Source organism: Dendrobates tinctorius, unplaced genomic scaffold (genome assembly GCF_039654945.1).
Source record: "Dendrobates tinctorius isolate UK_male_01 unplaced genomic scaffold, ASM3965494v1 ptg000051l, whole genome shotgun sequence".
Taxonomy (NCBI): domain Eukaryota; kingdom Metazoa; phylum Chordata; class Amphibia; order Anura; family Dendrobatidae; genus Dendrobates; species Dendrobates tinctorius.
In genome coordinates, this window is record NW_027361719.1 from 7,918,386 (window position 1) to 7,937,500 (window position 19,115).

The following is a 19,115-nucleotide window of genomic DNA, read 5'->3' on the forward strand; positions in this document are numbered from 1 at the left end:
TTTCCCACCTACAAAGAATGGAGAGGTCTGTCATTTTTATCGTAGGTACACTTCAACTTGGGAGAGGCAGAATCTAAAACTAAAAACGGAAAATTGTATGATTAAGTAATTACATTTTATTGTATGAAATAAGTATTTAATCACCTATCAACCAGCAAGAATTCTGGCTCTCGCAGACCTGTTAGTTTATCTTTACGAAGCTCTCTGTCTGCTCTCGTTACCTGTTTGAACTCATCTGTATAAAATACACCTGTCCACACTCTCAATCACATTCCAACCTCTCCACCATGGCCAAGAACAAAGAGCTGTCTAATGACACCGGGGACAAAATTGTAGACCTGTACAATGCTGGGATGGGTTGCAGGATAATAGTCAAGCAGCTTGGTGAGAAGGCATCATATGTTGGCACAATTATTAAAAAATGGAGGAAACCCAAGAACTGAAGACTGCTATCAAAGCAACCTGGGCTTCCATAACCCCTCAGCAGTGCCACAGGCTGATCACCGCCATGCCGCATTGATGTAGTAATTGATGCAAAAGGAGCCCCGACCAAGTACTGAGTGCATTTACTGAATATACATTTCAGTATTCCAACATTTCGGATTTTAAAATCATTTTTCAAGCTGGTGTTATAAAGTATTCTAATTTACTGAGATAATGACTTTTGGGTTTTCATTGGCTGTAAGCCATAATCATCAACATTACCAGAAATAAACACTGGAAATAGATCACTCTGTTTTTATTGTCTCTATGTGAGTTTCACTTTTTGTATTTAAGAACTGAAATTAACTTCTAGATGATATTCTAATTTAGTGAGAAGCACCTGTATGTCTTCCATGATTCACCTGTTTTTAAACAGATCCCAATAAACTTTAATGGCTGATCCAATATGATCCGCAATATGTTTGAGAATAGGACATGCTCTGTCTCACAATCCAAAGACACAGATCAATTTTTAAGAGACCTTTGTATTGAGCAATATAACCCTATGGGTCAGTGTGTTGTCTGAGAAAAAAAACTGGACAATTGGGTACAGTAGATGTGTGAATGTAGCCTTAGTAAGACCAATCCAGGAACGAAGAATATTGTCAAATTGTAAGCCTTCTTCTTAGTTACATTGCTACTTCGCCCTTGGGAAGCAATCCGCCTCTGTACAAATACTAATCACTGAGGTATAGGACCACATTACAATGAAGCCGGGATCACACGCATGCATGGCAATGTGCGGCCAGAACTAAGGGTACCGTTACACCTAGCGACTCACCAGCGATCCCGACCAGCGATATGACGCGGTCTGGATCGCTGGTGCATCGCTAGGTGGTCGCTAGTGAGCTGCCACACAGGCAGATCTCACCAGCGACATCGCAGGGGTCGGGGGTCGTTACTTACCTGTCAGACGCGGCGATCCTGCGTCCTCCCGCCTGGCTCCACGCGTCGCTCGTCGGCGCCACAGGAAGCGCCGCAGGAAGTGGACGACGAGGAATGGTCCAGCAGCTTCTCGCGCGATCAGCGATAACCAGCGGGGGAGCCGGTCGGAGGTAAGTATCACATGCAGCGATATCGCTAGTAATATCGCTGTAATGTCACAAAATCGGTGACTTTACAGCGATATTGCTAGCGATATCGCAGTGTGTAACGGGGGCTTTAGCCTCACAAGCATATGTCCTGCTATTACTCTTGAGGCTAGGTTCACACGTCCGTGTGATATGGTACAAGTACAGCTTGGCCACAGGTCTCCTAACCTGAAATCCACAGCCACGCTGTTGTTATTTTCATGTTAGGAGACCCATAACCAGGCTTGTACTTGCACCATGTTACAAGGCTGTGTGAACACAGCCTAAAGAGTAGTACCAGGACACAAGATCCCAGGAGAAATTATAAGCAGTGCATGGAAGATTACACCTAGAATAGAATTCCGGCACATAAATGACATTTTAGACGTCTCAGCAATTAGCTGATATAAGTACGGGAACTGCTTGTAGGGATTTTTCACCTTTGTCGGCTATGTGGCGTTTTACATTATGGTACCTGCTACAGTATTTCATTGACGTCATTATAATGACCCTATTTGGCCATGACATGCATCTTTTGGAATGCCCCCATACACATTAGACCAACACTGTCTGAACCCGCCAACAGCCTAATGTTTATGGAGGGGCCACCCGACTCTTCCCCCAGCAGATGGTTTGGAGAGGAATAAATATTCTGCATATCTGATTTTGTATTGCTGATCTTTTAACTCCTTAAGAGATGACCTGCCATCTACAAGACCCACCAAATGCTCAAAATCTGCCCTGAAGCACCCGGCTCCTTCATGACCACCAAGCACACTGGCTCCATAGAAAGTGATGCACCTGTACACCACATGGAGGGGCTGGGGGCTTCGGCCCGCTGACTAGTGCTTCAGACTGGTTTTTTGAGGGATCTCTGGAGCAGGACACAATTTTGAAAAAAATAAGAATGGGGTTTCATGATATAAGAGGGAGGTACTATATTTGACATAACGCATTATCTAAGTGTACTTATGAAATGATGAGCTGTGGTACACACAGAATGTCATGCTAGTTGCTGTTCATGGTAGAGCTTGATGCCCCACAATGAGATCCTTAAAAAAAAAAAAAAAAAAAAAAAAGATTCCATTTGGCTGCATCTGCATAGGGTTGCCTTAGCAAATTATGCCACCAAATCTAAACAAAAGATCAATCAGAACAAGCCATGTGTGACTGGCTGGCCGTTAGTGAGGCGGCCCACACCAAGACGCAGATCTGCATGGAATGAAGGTCGAGCTTTGAAAGATGTTAGCTGCGGGCAGATGATGCAAATTGTCCATGACCAGCAGCGAGACACAGGAGCCGCCATTAAACTCCCTCCTTACCACTCATCTGCCAGATAACGGAACAAATCGCTGTGCTCGGGATCTGTAGAACAGGCTCCGTCTGCAGGGTACACAGAAGAGAGTGGTGTGTATACGACAAACGTATGGCAGCACTCCATTCTCCTTACAGGGGCCAACAGAATGTTCCTTGGGCCTCAGTCAGGCTCGTCTACTATAGGCTTTGGTATAAAAGTGCAGCAGGCCATGGTTCACCAAACATACTATCATAAAAATAGATTGAACAGTCAACATTTTTTGTTTTACCATTGGAGCCTACTAGGGGACCCTAGGTCTATACAGTGGGACATGTCACAGCTTTTTGTTAGAAGTATGCGTCGGGGGTTTCTTCTGGTGTAGATCGCCAACATATGCTCTTATAAATGTGAACAGAGCTGCTGTAAATATAAAAGAAATATGGCTGAAGCAGCCATTATGAGAGGAGCATGCTGGTATTGTGTATACTGGAATTATGGTTGCCCTGACTATACTTTTAGAAGTGTTCTTCAACTCCAGATCTCAAGGCTCCCAACAGATCATGTTTTCAGGATTTCCTTAGCAAGTCTCAGGTGACCACGCCATCCTCCTGAACACATGATTTGCTGGGGGGCCTTGAGAACAGGAGTTGTGGAACACTGCTATAGGTAACGACATTGCAAAGAAGGCATGAGCATATACTTAAGAGGTGTTACAATTCGTGGTAACCCTGTCTGTGATGATAATGAACCAATTGAACAGGGATTTAAAAAAAAAAAAAAAGTGTACTAGTCCAAAAGTACTTTTTTTTTTTTTTTTTTTTTAAATAGTTTGTGATCTGAAAATTAAAAAACATAAAAAAAAATTAACGGCAAGATTTAGCATCTTTGGTCGCATTTGATGGTCCTGACATCTGCAGTCTGACATTGCTGCCAACATTGCACACAGACATTGGCACCTCCACAGGAGACAGTGCAAGGCCTCATCGAGGGTCATCCAAATCTGTCATTTAGCTGATAAAGCAGACTGGTTCACTGCAGGAATCTCCTCTGCAGCCACTGTTATTTTAAGACAGTCTGAACTAAGCAATTAACGATCAAAGAAAAAACTGCATTCTCTTATCTACATGGTGAACAGCAGGAGAAGCTACCATGGCCGAGGATCATGAATGCAGATCAATAAGGGTGATTTTGCATTGTGTTTAGGCACCCGTTCAATGTCCCCATCGGTTCAATGTCCCCATCGGGGCTTATGTCTGAACCCCCCCCCTGCAAAATGAGATTCGGATGTACTCGCCCACAGGGCCATAGACTATTCCTGCCCACAGAGCGAACGCGCGCTCTGCCGTGAATCATTTTTGAGCATATACATCTACTGGAGGCGAACACCCAGATGGATGTCTGCTACATCTGGGCGTCCGCCTAAAGTATGTGAATACGCTCAAAAATGGACGGCAGAGCGCACGCTCACTGTCGGTACAAATATGGTCTATTGCCCCCTCGGTGCATAGGTCAGAATCCAGTTTTGCAGGGGGTTTGGACAAAAGCCCTGACGGCGCCACAGAACGGGTGCCTAAACACAATGCAAAATCACACTACGCCCCATGTTAGTGACTTCAAAAAGGTACCAGGCAGACAAGGGTCATTCACCTGGAACAGCCTGAATGTGCACATCTGGGTGTTAGTTACCGGACTGCCTCAACACACAACTGGAAGTGCAAGTGGCACCACTGGTGTAAGTCATGTACCAAAAGCAACTTCATCTGTGTTGCAAACTTGTGTGACTCAAGAATTTCTATGAAAGCATCTGTTGTGTAATCACAAGAAAATTCAAGCAGACTTGTAGCCAAAGCCCAAAAAGCATCCCAACATGTTTAAACAAAATAAAAGTTTCCTCTTTTATAAACCTTCTGTCATGACAAGACGTTATCAGGGCGCCATACACAGACACCCACCAATCGATAGAAAAGGAGATATGACGTCTTTGTTCTGTGGAGTCCGTATCCTATTCGGCACAACGGGACTGCATGAGGAGGAAACTGCAGAATCTCACATAATAAACTGGAACCATGTGGATAAGATTGGGAGCTAGAATAAATTGAGGGACCAAAAACAAGCATCAAATATGGGCGATTCAAAGGAACGTAGATTTCCCCAGTGCTCCGATAACTTATGACCTTGTTCAAGTTGTTGATTTTAAAGACTACATTTCTCTACCTGCATCTAATCACCAGGATCAATTGTTGATGCAGGATGAAAACCAACAAAGTATAGACGCAACCAGCGTAGCGCTGAACTGAGCACATTCGGGGCAGAGATCCTTTATCATGGCGTAACGAGCGTCCAGCTCGTATAATCAAGTGGAAGCCTAATGATGTGTTTACATGTTGAATTTGTAGGGCTTTTTGTGTGTTTGGGTGGGGGGGGGGAGATGCAATTACAACATTGGACGTATTCATCAGCTAGTACTTACCGACCCATGACGTATGTATAAGTCATGGCGATTTTGCACGCACAGAGGATGTGCTTGTGCGATCACTGACGGGTGTCAGTCGATTCTGACAGCTGACACCCGGCACTCGGTGCAGGAGCGGTGCCCACACCCCTCCTGGCACTTTAACACCCTAAATACTGCGATCAATATCGATCGCAGGATTTAGCAAGCAAAGGGAAGGGAAACCCCTCAGCTCTCCAATCGGCGTCATTGCGAGGGGCCGATCGTTGCCATGGTGACTACATCCGGGTCACGACAGCTAGGAAACTTGCTAGATCATACTCGGAGCATATATACAGGTTCTTCTCACAAAATTAAAATATCAACAAAAAGTTAATTTATTTCAGTTGTTCAATACAAAAAGTGAAACTCATATATTATATAGAGTCATTACAAACAGAGTGATCTATTTCCAGTGTTTATTTCTGTTAGTGTTGATGATTATGGCTTACAGCCAATGAAAACCCAAAAGTCATTACCTCAGGAAATTAGAATACTTTATAACACCAGCTTGAAAAATGATTGTAAAATCCGAAATGTTGGCCTACTGAAATTTATGTTCAGTAGATGCACTCAATACTTGGTCAGGGCTCCTTTTGCATCAATTACTGCATCAATGCGGCGTGGCATGGAGGCGATCAGCCTGTGGCACTGCTGAGGGGTGATGGAAGCCCAGGTTGCTTTGAGAGCAGCCTTCAGCTCGTCTGCATTGTTGGGTCTGGTGTCTCTCATCTTCCTCTTGACAATACCCCATAGATTATGTATGGAGTTAAGGTCAGGCAAGTTTGCTGGGAAATCAAGCACAGTGATACTGTTGTTTGTAAACCAGGTATTGGTACTTTTGGCAGTGTGGACAGGTGCCAAGTCCTGCTGGAGGATGAAATTTCCATCTCCAATAACCTTGTCGGTAGAGGGAAGCATAAAGTGCTCCAAAATTTCCCGGTAGATGGCTGCGCAGACTTTGGTCTTGATAAAACACAGTGGACCTACACCAGCAGATGACATGGCTCCCCAAACCATCACTGATTGTTGAGACTTCACACTTAACCTTAAGCAGCTTGCATTTTGTGCCTCTCCACTCTTCCTCCAGACTCTGGGACCTTGATTTCCAAATGAAATGCAAAATTTACTTTCATCTGAAATCAACACCTTGGACCACTGAGCAACAGTTCAGTTCTTTCTCTCCTTGGCCTGGGTACGAGGCTTCTAGCATTGTCTATTGCTCATGAGTGGCTTGACACAAAGAATGTGAGACTTGTAGCCAGGGCTGTGGAGTCGGAGTTAGTTTTGGTTGGAGTCAGAGTCGGTAGAAATGTACTGAATCCGACTCCAGCTTTAAAAAAAATGTATTAATATTTCATAATTGAACTTTCATATGAATTTTATAAATGTTACTCAAATATATATGTTCTATCAAGCTATGAACAACAGTGATAAGCAGTTCTGCTGGAGATAGACATTTCTTACTTCTTGTGTGTCACTGTTCTCCACTGCCCTTATCTAATCTTATACTTGGTTAACCTCATGCTGCCCCAACCCCCCTACTTAGGCCGGTTTCACATTCGCGCTTTTGAGCGCAGCGACGGCCTGCGCACGGCCGCCGCTAAGCCCCGCCCCTGCCCCGCCTCCACCGGTATCTCCGCCTCAGGGTGCATGACGTTGCATGCGTCGTGCGTCCCCTATCTTCATCACAGAGGGCGCAGGCCGTGCGCAGTCTGCGCGCAGTCTGCGTTTGGCGGCGCATGCGTCCTTTTGACGGTGCGCCGAGCACAACCAAAATGCAACAGGTTGCGTTTGGCGCTGCTCGGCGCACCGTCAAAAGGACGCATGCGCCGCCAAACGCAGACTGCGCACGGCCTGCGCCCTCTGTGATGAAGATGGACGCATGCAACGTCATGCGCCCGGAGGCGGAGATACTTGTGGAGGCGGGGCTTAGCGGCGGCCGTGCGCAGGCCGTCGCTGCGCTCAAAAGCGCGAATGTGAAACCGGCCTTACAATGTATGAAACTGAAAGTGAAAATGTGTTGCAAATTCTTAGTAGTAAAGCTCCTCCTCTAGACTAGATCATACTAGGTGTGCGTCTTCCAAGCATCTCACAGCTGCCTGCTACTCAGAAGAGGAAGACTGTAAGAAGTATTATCCTTTCAACAAACTTTGCATCAGTTAACTGTGAGTACATGAGGAATAATAACAGTATTACTGACCACTATATCAATTGTACGACCTGGCAATAATTTTGTACAATTGTTTTTAGGAAAAACAATTGTCATTTGGATTGTGAATGCAGAATTAAAAACCTGAGAATGTCAAAGAAGCATCACATTAAATCAGCTGTATTTGAACATTTCACCATCACTCAAGATAGAAAACATTATGTCTGTCAGTGTATGACAAATGATCCAGACGAAAACAAATGCTGTGAAGCCAAGATGAGTTCATATTCAGGCAAAGATAAAAATGCTCCTACCAGAGCTTCTAATCTAAAGAGACATTTACAGCGCTTTCATCCAGAAGTACTGAAAGCAGTGGATGAGAAAGACTGCATCCAAACCAGTGCCCAGCTCTTCCAGCCAAACAAAGGAGCAGAGAACTTTGCAGCCATCAATTGCAAGATATTTTGTCAGTGACAAAGTTACTGTGACAATGGCAGTAGATACATTTAAAAAACAGATCATAGAGCTTGTTGTAAAGGATAGTGTGCCTATTTCATTATTTTCACGACCAGCTTTTATGTGTCTGAATGGGGAAATGGCCCGCAAGCTTGGTGTTTCTCTGGAGAGAGAGTATTAGAAAATTAGTAATCGAAGAAGCTTTTAAACAAAAGGAAGAACTTAAAAAAAACTCTCAAGGGACGCTTTCTGTTTCTTAAAATGGATGCCTGCACACGTCAGAGTGAACTATTTTGCCATCAATGTCCGATTTGTTTGTGACAAAAATGAAATAGTTACCAAGACATTGGCAGTAAAAGACACCAAAGCTCATCACACCAGTGAGTTTCTCCAGGTCTTGGTGGAAAAGGTTCTGCAAGACTATGAACTTAAAAAAGAGCAAGTTCTTTCTGTCGTAACTGACAATGCTTCAAATATGATAAGTACTATTAAGCTAATGAATGAGAGTAATGATGGTGACCAGCAGCTAGAAGAACATTCTGGGCCCACAGACACAGAAATGTTTGAAATAGAGGAACACAGTATTGTAACTGGGGAGCAAACTGAAGTTGCTTCAGATGAACAGCAACATGATAGTTTAGATGATCTTGTTGAAACTGTGTCAATATGTTCTTTCATTCATCACATGCGCTGTGTTGTGCATACGCTACAGCTGGCTTTAAGAGACAGTCTGCAAGAAGGACATGCTGCTGCACTGATTGGCAAGGTGAGAAAATTGGCTACTGTTGCCAGAACCCCTAAAGTTGACTCAATTTTGAAGAGACGTGCTGGAAAAGGGGCAATTATTGATCAAGCCACACGATGGGGCAGTACTTACTTAATGATTCAGCGCTTGGTTGAACTGAAAACCTTTCTTGTAGACATGGCTAACCCTCAACTGATGCTAAATGAAAGTCAGTGGAATCAGGTGACTGAGCTGGAAAAATTGCTAGAGCACCCATTTACAGTGACTAAAAAATTACAAGCAGAGGACTTAACTCCAGGTATTTTCTTAAAGGAGTGGAAGAACCTGATGTTTCGCCTGTCCCAAAGAGGAGGGTTAATTGCAAGTGGCATTGCTACATCAATGAAACGGAGAGAGGAGCTACTATTACAAAATAACATTCTTTTGGCAGCTGTTTATGTAGACCCAATACATCAGATTCTTCTAGATGATCAACAGCTAAGTAAAGGAAAAGAAGCTCTGTTTGAAATAGCAGTAAGGATGAAAGGGTTGCAGAACAGTCAGGAGGAACAAGAAGAATTTGGTCGTCCTGCCACATCTTCACCCTCCTCATCAACTGATGAAGAATTTAATTTCGAAAAATATTTGGATCACAAGGACCGTGCAAAGCGTTCCCGCATAGAAGAAGAGTCATCCCCATCAAGGAACACAGCCAGTACATTTCAGCAGAATTTTTCATGTGCACTAAAAGAAATTGAGAAATTTGACCGTTCATCAAAAATAACAGTGCAACAAGCGATTCCTCTGTATCCTGACATTGTCAGAGATGTTGCCCGAGTGGTTACTGCTTTGCCACCAACACAAGTTAGTGTAGAGAGGTTGTTCTCTGCTCTCAAAATAATTAGATCAGATTTGAGGGCATCCATGAAGGAGGATCTGACAGAGGCAATACTTTTTCTGAGGACAAATTTATAGATTTCTTCTTATTAACTGCATAAAAGTGTTTATTGCATATTTACTTACAGTTTAGAAAAGTTTATAAAAGTTATTTGCTATATTCTAATTGTATTCTAATAAATGTAGTTTTTGCTCTAAGTGGTCTGATTACTTATATGATGGTGAGAAACTGAATAAGCACGATGTTTAATATTTTACAACAGTAAATTTGTTATGAATTGGCCATTTATGAAGGAGTCGGAGCCTGATAAAATCCAGGAGCCGGAGCCGGAGTCGGAGCCTGATAAAATCCAGGAGCCGGAGCCGGAGTCGGAGCCTGATAAAATCCAGGAGCCGGAGCCGGAGTCGGAGCCTGATAAAATCCAGGAGCCGGAGTCGGAGCCTGATAAAATCCAGGAGTCGGAGCCGGAGTCGGAGCCTGATAAAATCCAGGAGTCGGAGTTGCAACTGTGGCTTACCGACTCCACAGCCCTGCTTGTAGCCAATGTCCTGGATACGTCTGTGTGTGGTGACTCTTGAAGCAATGACTTGTGCAATGCTTGTGCACCTTTTTCTACCACACTTTTTCCTTCCACTCAACTTTCTAATAATATGCTTGGATATGCACTCTGTGAATAGGCAGCTTCTTTAGCAATGACCTTTTGTGGCTTACCCTCCTTGTGGAGTGTGTCAGTGACTGCCTTCTGGACATCTGGCAAGTCAGCAGTCTTCCCCATGATTGTGGAGCCTACTGAAACAGGTGTTTTTTGTTCATTATTCTAATTTACGGAGATGGTGACTTTTGAGTTTTCATTGGCTGTAAGCCATAATCATCAACATTAACAGAGATAAGCACTTGAAATAGATGACTGTGTGTAATGACTCTGAGTTTTGCTTTTTGTATTGAACTGAAATAAATAAACTTTTTGATGATATTCTAATTTAGTTAGAAGCACCTGTACTGTGTAATTCAGTTTTCCATCTGTTTTTCATTGAATTTTAACTGAGCCATTAATAGTCAATGGATGAAGTTCATACAGTTTACCTGCTTTAATTTTTCAAAAATGGATGAAAAATAAAAGCCTGATGCAACATGGATGTAAAATGGCACACAAGAAACACCCCCTGATGATGATGCATGTGAAGACTGAAATGGATGTTTGACTGGAGCCTAAAGCTGTGTACTTGTACTGAGATACGGTGTTTTTTTTTTTTTTTTTTACTATCTTCCCCCATTAGAGATGTAACTTCCACAGTTGATCAGCGTAGGGGTTGGCTAACTCCAGTCCTACGGATGTCCAGTTTTCCTAATAGGTAGCCTTTTGCTCCTATGTCTTGGAAAGGTCTGACCGCTTCCTTAGCCCTGACATGTGTGCAGTTTTCCTGTATCTTCAGTGTTAGACTACAGTCGTCTTGTCTGCTTTCTTTCAGTGATGTACTCGCCCTGCCTATCTTCAAGCAAGAAGAGTCAAGTCTGCCTTCAGAGAATGAAAACAAGATCCTACCTTTCCAGTACGTGCTGTGTACGGCTACCTCCCCCGCTGTGAAGCTTCACGAAGAGACCCTTACCTATCTCAATCAAGGTGACTTCAGGGTCTAGCATTACAGTAACTGCATGATTTCCATGTAATGAACACCATGTTAGCAAATGTATAGACTTATATACTTTTTATATTTTTTTTTAGTTATAGAAAGTTGTCCTACTTTCTAGTAGTTCATTTCACCTTTTACTAGTAAAAACTGCATACTCTGATACAGCCTTTTTAAAAGGAATCTGGTCAAATGTGGTAACAATCTAAATTATTAATATGAGTATACAGGTTATAGATTGCGGTGGAGAGTGATACGTGTGTACCTTGTATCAGATGCCTTGTTAAGGATAAATCATCTTAACACTATATAAATGACCACTTCCAGTCTCTGGGAAGGTCGATGTCTGGGCGATAACTCTGCCTCCAGAGATTATTTTACATTAAGGAGGAGTTACCAGTGTGATATGTAATGGCCACCCTGCTCTCCTGATCTTGCTGCAGAGCTGTGCGTGATTATAGCTAACACATCTGCAGGTTCCTCTCGACTTCTGTCTCACAGAGACAGGGCGGCGGTATTACAGTACAGCAGAGTCAGTGGCGTACCGCCAATAGCGGCAGACCACACGGTTGCTATGGGGTCTGTGAGTGAGGGGGGGCCAGCTCCGACACCGAGCCTCCCTGCCGGCATCACACTTTCAACTGTCGGCATTGTGGACACTCCCTGCCGAGACCGAAGCAGCGGGGGATCGAGAAGAGGTGAGGTTTTTTTTTTGTTTTGTTTTTTTTTTAAATCAGTACATGGTGGCCATACTACTACATGAATGATTATGGGCTGTACATTATACTATTTGGAGGACACAGGACTGTGCATTATATTACAAAGGAATATGGGCTGTGTATTATACTACCATGAAGTGATTATGTACAGTGCAATATATATGGAGGTGGATTATACTATATGGAGGATTATGGTGGGTGCATTATACTATATGTGGGACTTTGGGGAGTGTATTATACTGTATGGAGGACTATGGTGAGTGTATTTTACTGTATGGAGGACTATGGGGGTGCATTATACTGTATGGAGGACTATGGGGGTGCATTATACTATATAGGGGGCTTTTGGGACTACATTATACTACATATAGGACTATGGGGGTGCATTATATTGTATGGAGGTTACAATATACTGTATGGAGGACTATGGGGGTACATTATATTGTATGGAGGTTGCATTATACTGTATGGAGGTCTATAGGGGTGCATTATGCTGTATGGAGGACAATGGGGGTGCATTATGTTGTATGGAGGACTATGGGGGGTGCTTTTACTGTATGGAGGACTATGGGGGGGTGCATTGTATTGTATGGAGGACTATGGGGGGGTATTGTACTATGTGGAGTGCAGTATGCCACAGTGGTATGTAAAAGTTTGGGCACCCCTGGTCAAAATTACGGTTACTGTGGACAGTTAGGCAAGTTGAAGATGATGTCTAAAAGGGCTAAAGTTAAACATGACACATTTCCTTTGTATTTTAGGCAAAAAAGTCACTTTTTTCAATTTTAAAAAATTTCAAAAAGAAAAATAAACTGATGCAAAGATTTGAGTGCTCAGATAACTTTGTCCAAGGTTTCAGACCTTAATTAGCCTCTTAGGGTTATGACTTATTCACTATCATCATTAGGAAAGCCCAGGTGATGCAAATTTTCCAGCTTTATAAAAACTCAGCCACCTCTAACCTTGTGCCAAAACCAGCAGTGATGGGTTCTTCTAAAGCAGCTGCCTAGCACTCTGAAAATGGTGCCGGTCCACAAAGCAGTAGAAGACTATAAAAAGATAGCAAAGCGTTCCCAAGTTGCCTCAGTTTGAAATGTAATTAAGAAAGAAGAAAAACAAGTTTTTTCTCACCCGGGGGCAGTCCGGTCCGATGGGTGGCGCAGGTCCGGGTCTGGCGCCTCTCATCTTTATACTATGTCGTCATCTTCCTTGCTTCGTGTCGTGGCTCCTGCACAGGCGTACTCATCTGCCCTGTTGAGGGCAGAGCCAAGTACTGCAGTGTGCAGGGACTCCCTGACCTTTTCCGGCGCCTGCACACTGCAGTACTTAGCTCTGCCCTCATCAGGGCAGATCAGTACGCCTGCTTAGTAGCCACGACACGAAGCAAGGAAGATGATGACATCGTTTGAAGATGGGAGGCGCCGGACGCCAGGACCTGCGACGCCCATCGGACCGGACCACTCCCGGGTCAGTATAATAAAACTTGTATTTCTTCTCTTTCAGGTTAGATTAGGGGCTTATCTACAGAATTACAGAATGCTGTAGATAAGCCCCCTAAAGTCAGTGGCCGCAGCTCTTAGCTGAAAAAGGAAGTGACAGGTTCACTTTAATTGAGATTTCAACAAATTCTTGATTCAAACATAACACCATCCTTAAAAAAAAAAGCTGAAGGTTAAAAGATGATGGCTTCTACAAATTGATAATGATCCTAAACCTAAAATCCAAACTAGTCTGCCTCAAAAGGCTCAAGCTGAATGTTTTTTACAATGGCCCTCACAGTCCCTTATCATTGAAAATCTGTGGCTAGACCACAAAATAGCAGTGCATGCAAGACGACTCAGGAATCTCACAGAACTGGAAGAATTTTCCAAAGAAGAATGGATGAAAATCCCTTAAACAAGAATTGAAAGATTTTAAAAGTTGTGATACTTGCAACAGGGGGTGCTACTAGGTACCTACCATGTAGGATGCCTAAATTTATGCATCAGCCCATTTTCCTTTTTGTGATTTTTAAAATTTAAAAGAATGTAAAAAAAAAATAAAATATATAATTATTTTGTTTGCCTAAAATACAAGGGAATTATCATTAATTTCAGACTTTTTATAGATCATTTCATCTTCAACTTGCTTAACCATCCACAGTAACATTAATTTTGACCAGGGGTGCCCAAACTTTTACATGCCACTGTATATAGAGGACTATGGGGGATGCACTATACTGTATGGAAGGCTATGTGGGGCCCATTATACTATATAGAAGGCTATGGGACCCCAAGACTTCTATGTACGCCCCTGAACAGAGCTCGGAGAGCTGTAAAAAATGCTTGCAAGAAGACAAATTTAACTTCTCCTGTTCTGTGTTAGTTACTTGTCTCACTCTGATAACTCTCCCTTCATATAAAGTAAGCTCTGAGGCAGCGTCCTCCCCATGGTCTGGATTAAGACATCAGATCACAGATATCAAGGTATCTTTGTATTATTCTGCTTCCTATGACATGCACGCCCATATAGATGGCTTAGGAGGGTTGATCCCACTGACAGATTTCCCTTTAAGAATAAGTTTGGCTTTTATACTCTCGTTATATTTCTGCTTGAACTACATTCTTAGTGAATGGTACAATTTTTAAAAGGGGTTTTGTGACTTGCATTCTTAAGGGAGTGCACCCTTCCCTTCCTCACAGCTTGCGGAATGGCTTTCCACTGCTGTTTGAAAATTTGGCCTACCTGCGAGGATGAGTTGCTGGTCCAAACTGCGGGTCCACAAATGCTACTAGCAGAGGCAGCTTTGGGGAGCACTTAGGCAGGATGGCTCCAATGTTTCAGGCTTCTTGAAAGCAACACTTGCAAGCGCTGCACTCCTTCCCTAGGAGACTGGTCACTTCTAGTAGACTGCAGGTAGTCTAGGCAGCGCTCACAAATCTGTAGAATATAAATATCCTTTTGTTCTTGATTTGAGAAGAGAGGATTTTTAATAACAAGTACAGTTTAGTAACAAGTAAATTGAAAAGGTTTTCTTTTTTTCCGCAATCTCTTGCAATTTTAAAGGGGTTTTCTGAGACTTTTATATTGATGGCCTATCCTTAGGCTAGGTCATCAATATCTGATGTGTGTGTGGGGTGTGACACTCGGCACCCCCACCGACCGGATGTTCAGAGATGTGGAGCATCACAGCGCCATCAACTGCCGATCTTGTCCTATATTAGGGATGGGCCTTCAAGCATTGAAAGCCCCTTCTATAGTGCACTTTGGGTCAGAAATGCTCCAGTCTAACTGTAGCATTTTGTCTTGTGTTTTTTTTTTTTAACCCATTTCCTAAATGCAACCTGCTCTGTGTATGGTGTGGTTTTTTTTATTATTTTTTTTTCCTTTTCTTAATCTCCTTTATAAACTGCTTGGAGAATGCCAGAAACAAGTGCAAATTAAAATGTCACGAAGAAAAATACCACTATTTCGCATTTTTTTTGTTGGCTTATTAACAGTGTAAGGCTGCTGAAGAAACTAAATTGCTTCTGTGAAAAAAGGGCTTATGGGTGGGTTCATGATTGGCTAATGCGTTACGTGCAAACCAGCAGAGTCAGCCGTATGTGCACATATATTATGATTGAAGATATCGCCATCAGGAGCTGTCACATTCTTCCCTTCCGGGGGATCACGTCTGTAAGCCATTATGAGTAAACCTGAATTCTTTTGTGCATGAATTATTACCTCTCCTCCTCACCAGCGTGGGGCGTTCACCCCCTGCCCTCATGTACTCGTTCATTACCTCTACTTTAGAGGACGGCGGTGAAGTGTTGAAATGTGCTTTCTATGTAGGGTTGCGTGCACCAAGTCACCGCAGGCAAACCTAATATATCTGTGAGCCCAAGGCTACGTGCAAAAGTGGTGGATTCCTCAACAAGAATGCAAGGAACCATGCTAGCGATTGTCTACGATATATTACACATGCACTAGGGCCCCTCCAAAACTAGAAATCCATTCTGGGGGCAGCGGGAAGCTTGCGAACAACTCGAAAGTGTGCAGGAAATCCACCACCGTTACTTTGCATGCCTCCGGAACCAATGCCACTAAAAAAAAAGCAGTTAACACTCCTATAAAAGTGAATTTTACAATTTTATTTTAACTTTGCTGTGAATGTTAAAAGTGGATTTTAGAAATTTCCTCTTTGTATGCCGTATAAAGTCTTGTGGATTTGTAGGGACTTCATACTAATTACATTTATCACCAATTCACAGGCAACGTGATCCATGTCCAATCGTTGGTGTGGTCCAAGGGCCATACATGAGTTTCAGGGGTAGTGAACGTGTGTGACCACGGCTTCATCCATTTTTATGGGTGCTATGTATCAGTGTGACACCACAATCTTCATGTGGCATCACCAGCGTAGCTGTAGCCTTTTCCTATTAACGCTTTTCGGTAGCGCTTAGCAAAAGAGATTTGTAGGACCCTGTGCTAGCGGCCTTGTGACTATTCCACGGCTGTCAGACCACAGCCCTTATACCTGCCAGCATTTGATTATTATACTATAGGCACGGTCATCGTTGCGACACACTGCACCAAAATCGGCTCCAGGAATGTCGGCAGGTCGGAGGTGGATCGCCGGGCTCTCGTCTGGTAGCCATGGAATACTCCCATGGCCGCTAGACCAGGGGCCTGCAAATCTTTACTCGACTCTGCTTTTGAGTGATCCTGAGCAGATGACCATAATTGCTGTTTTATTTTTTAATTTTGTTTAAATTTTTTTATAATCTAAAAAAACACTTCTTTCCTACAGGCCAATCCTATGAAATCCGGATGTTAGACAATAGAAAACTAGGCGAGTTGCCAGAGTTGACTGGTAAACTAGTCAAGGTAAGAGTCATGTCGTCGGGTCATTCTTTTTGTCTGGATATGTATCTGGTTACCTTTGGAATTGGTGACACTCTACATACTTGCACTTTAGTCCTGTACATCCTATTATATAGGAGCTTATGGGTATATGACTAGACGTAAGGAAAGGGCTCCTCTTTGGATACCATTATGACGACCTTCCAATAATTGTATCTTTAGGCTAAAGGTAATTTTAGATAAATTATAAGGTGGTGGGCAGAGGATTGCTACGTTTAATGACTGCATAAGTAACTAAATACTCCGATAAGCAGAGAGACTTTGTATGGTTTAGTATCAGACAATAGTCCAGTATTGGGTGTTGGCAGAGATATGTTCGACATCTCTTATAAGATATGTAATCGTGTGCACATGGCTTAGGATCTTGTACTTCAGGTAGTTTCCTCCTTTCTCTCCTTGCAGAGCATATTTCGAGTCGTGTTTCATGACCGGCGACTGCAGTACACAGAGCACCAGCAGCTGGAAGGATGGCGGTGGAACAGACCTGGAGACAGAATACTTGATATTGGTAATACGACGACTAAAGATACAAAAGCAAGGCCACAACGTACTGTCTGGACATAAGTGTTTGGAACCCACACATTACACTCCAGGAACTTGCGGCATTCCAGTCTAAATTCCTAGGCATTAAGGTGGCGGTTACAGTTAGAGCAGTTTACACTATACTGGAAAGACTTGCTACAAGATTTTGCTGTTTGCTGAATTTTTGCCCAATCATCCAAAGAGCATTTGTGAGGTCAGATACTGATGGACGAGAGGTCCCAGCTCATAAACTAAAATGGAAATGATCCCAAATGTGCTTGATGGTGTTGAGCCCAGGACTCAGTCAAGTTCTTCCACATGAAACTCACCCATCCTTGATTTTTTTTTTATGGACCTTGCTTTTTTTTTTTTCCACTGGGGCACAGTCATGCCGGGAACAAAAAATGGACTTTCCCAAACTGTTCCCATAAAGTTGGAAACATATTTTTTCAAAAATCTCATGGTATTCTGAAACATTAAGATTTCCATTCCCCGTAACAAAGGTGTCTAAGCCCAACCTGTGGGAAACAACCCCATAGTATTATCACTATTCTACCAAATTTTACAATTGACATCATGCAGTCAGGCAGGTAACATTCTCCTGACATTCCCCAAACACAGATTCATCCACAAGCCTGCCAGACAGGAGAACGATTCGGCAATCCACATTTCTCCTCCACATCCAGTGGCAATATGCTTCATATCACTCCATCTGAAATATGGCATTGTGCTTGGTGATGTAAGGCTTACATGCAGCTGCTCATTCTATGGAAACACATGCCATTAAAGAAGCACTCCCAATATTCTCTTGATTAGCTAAACCTGTGTAAGTGTGTGTACTGTAGGATGAGTTTGTTAATATGCTTACCAATCCCATTATGACGATCCACAGCCTTACATTGATCAAGTTCACCCAAGGCGATGTTGACATCTGTGTTAAGGTTCTTGTTTATTACAGTGCAGGAGTAGATCCTGGACTTTATTGATTTATAAATTATTTTGTCTTGGTCCACCTGATCTTGACTAAAAAGCCAAGCGCTACATGCAGCATTATTTTTCTTGTCAATTCTGTAAAAACTGAGGGGGGGGGGGGGGGGGGTGGTCTCTGATGCAGTCTGGAGCTTAATAACATTGATTGGGACCTGCACAAGGGGCAAGGATCTCTTGCATTTTCTACATTGCACAGTGGTGCTCTCATTCCCCTGCACAGCTACAGTCAATGAATGTTGCTCTGTTGTCGTTCCCTGCACGGTGGGGAGACTGAAGTACCGCTGTTTAGGAATGTATCATTATGGGACATGCAGACCCTTTATTTTGAGGCGTGCGTCCCAAAAATTATTTTGTTCCTCTTTGCAATATATCTCCTGAATCCAAAAATCTTTCTTATATTAAAGGTGTGTTGTTTTTTTTTCCCCCTCTCTCTCTCTTCCCTTACCCCTTCTAACATTTCTAGATGTCCCCATGTCTGTGGGTATTATTGACCCAAGAGCAAATCCAACTCAGCTCAACACTGTAGAATTTCTCTGGGATCCTTCCAAGAGGACGTCTGTCTTTATACAGGTAAGGGGGGCTGGATTCCTGCTCTGTTGCTGGCTTATGCGTACCCCTTGATTGATACCACATTAGTTGAAAACAGGCTTGCTTTTATACCGTCTGATACAGCCAGTGAAAAAAAAAAAGTAACACTCGACCAACATATGTAATTGTATAAAGCAATGAGCTCCCTCAATATCTTCCTTTTCACTTATTTTTGCCATCCACACTTAGTGTGCACAGAACAATAGTCACCAC

At 43.0% G+C, this 19,115-nt stretch overlaps 1 protein-coding gene across 2 annotated transcripts in view; it reads left to right on the plus strand.

Annotated features, from left to right (window-relative positions):
- TFCP2 (transcription factor CP2) overlaps window positions 1–19,115 on the plus strand; it is an 82,593-nt gene that overhangs the window by 14,964 nt on the left and 48,514 nt on the right. For both annotated transcript variants that reach the window (XM_073576740.1, XM_073576739.1), the window contains exons 2-5: window positions 11,041–11,192; window positions 16,690–16,766; window positions 17,205–17,310; window positions 18,778–18,884. In XM_073576740.1, coding sequence (XP_073432841.1) covers window positions 11,041–11,192; window positions 16,690–16,766; window positions 17,205–17,310; window positions 18,778–18,884 — 442 coding nt within the window. The remainder of the gene's footprint in view (window positions 1–11,040; window positions 11,193–16,689; window positions 16,767–17,204; window positions 17,311–18,777; window positions 18,885–19,115) is intronic.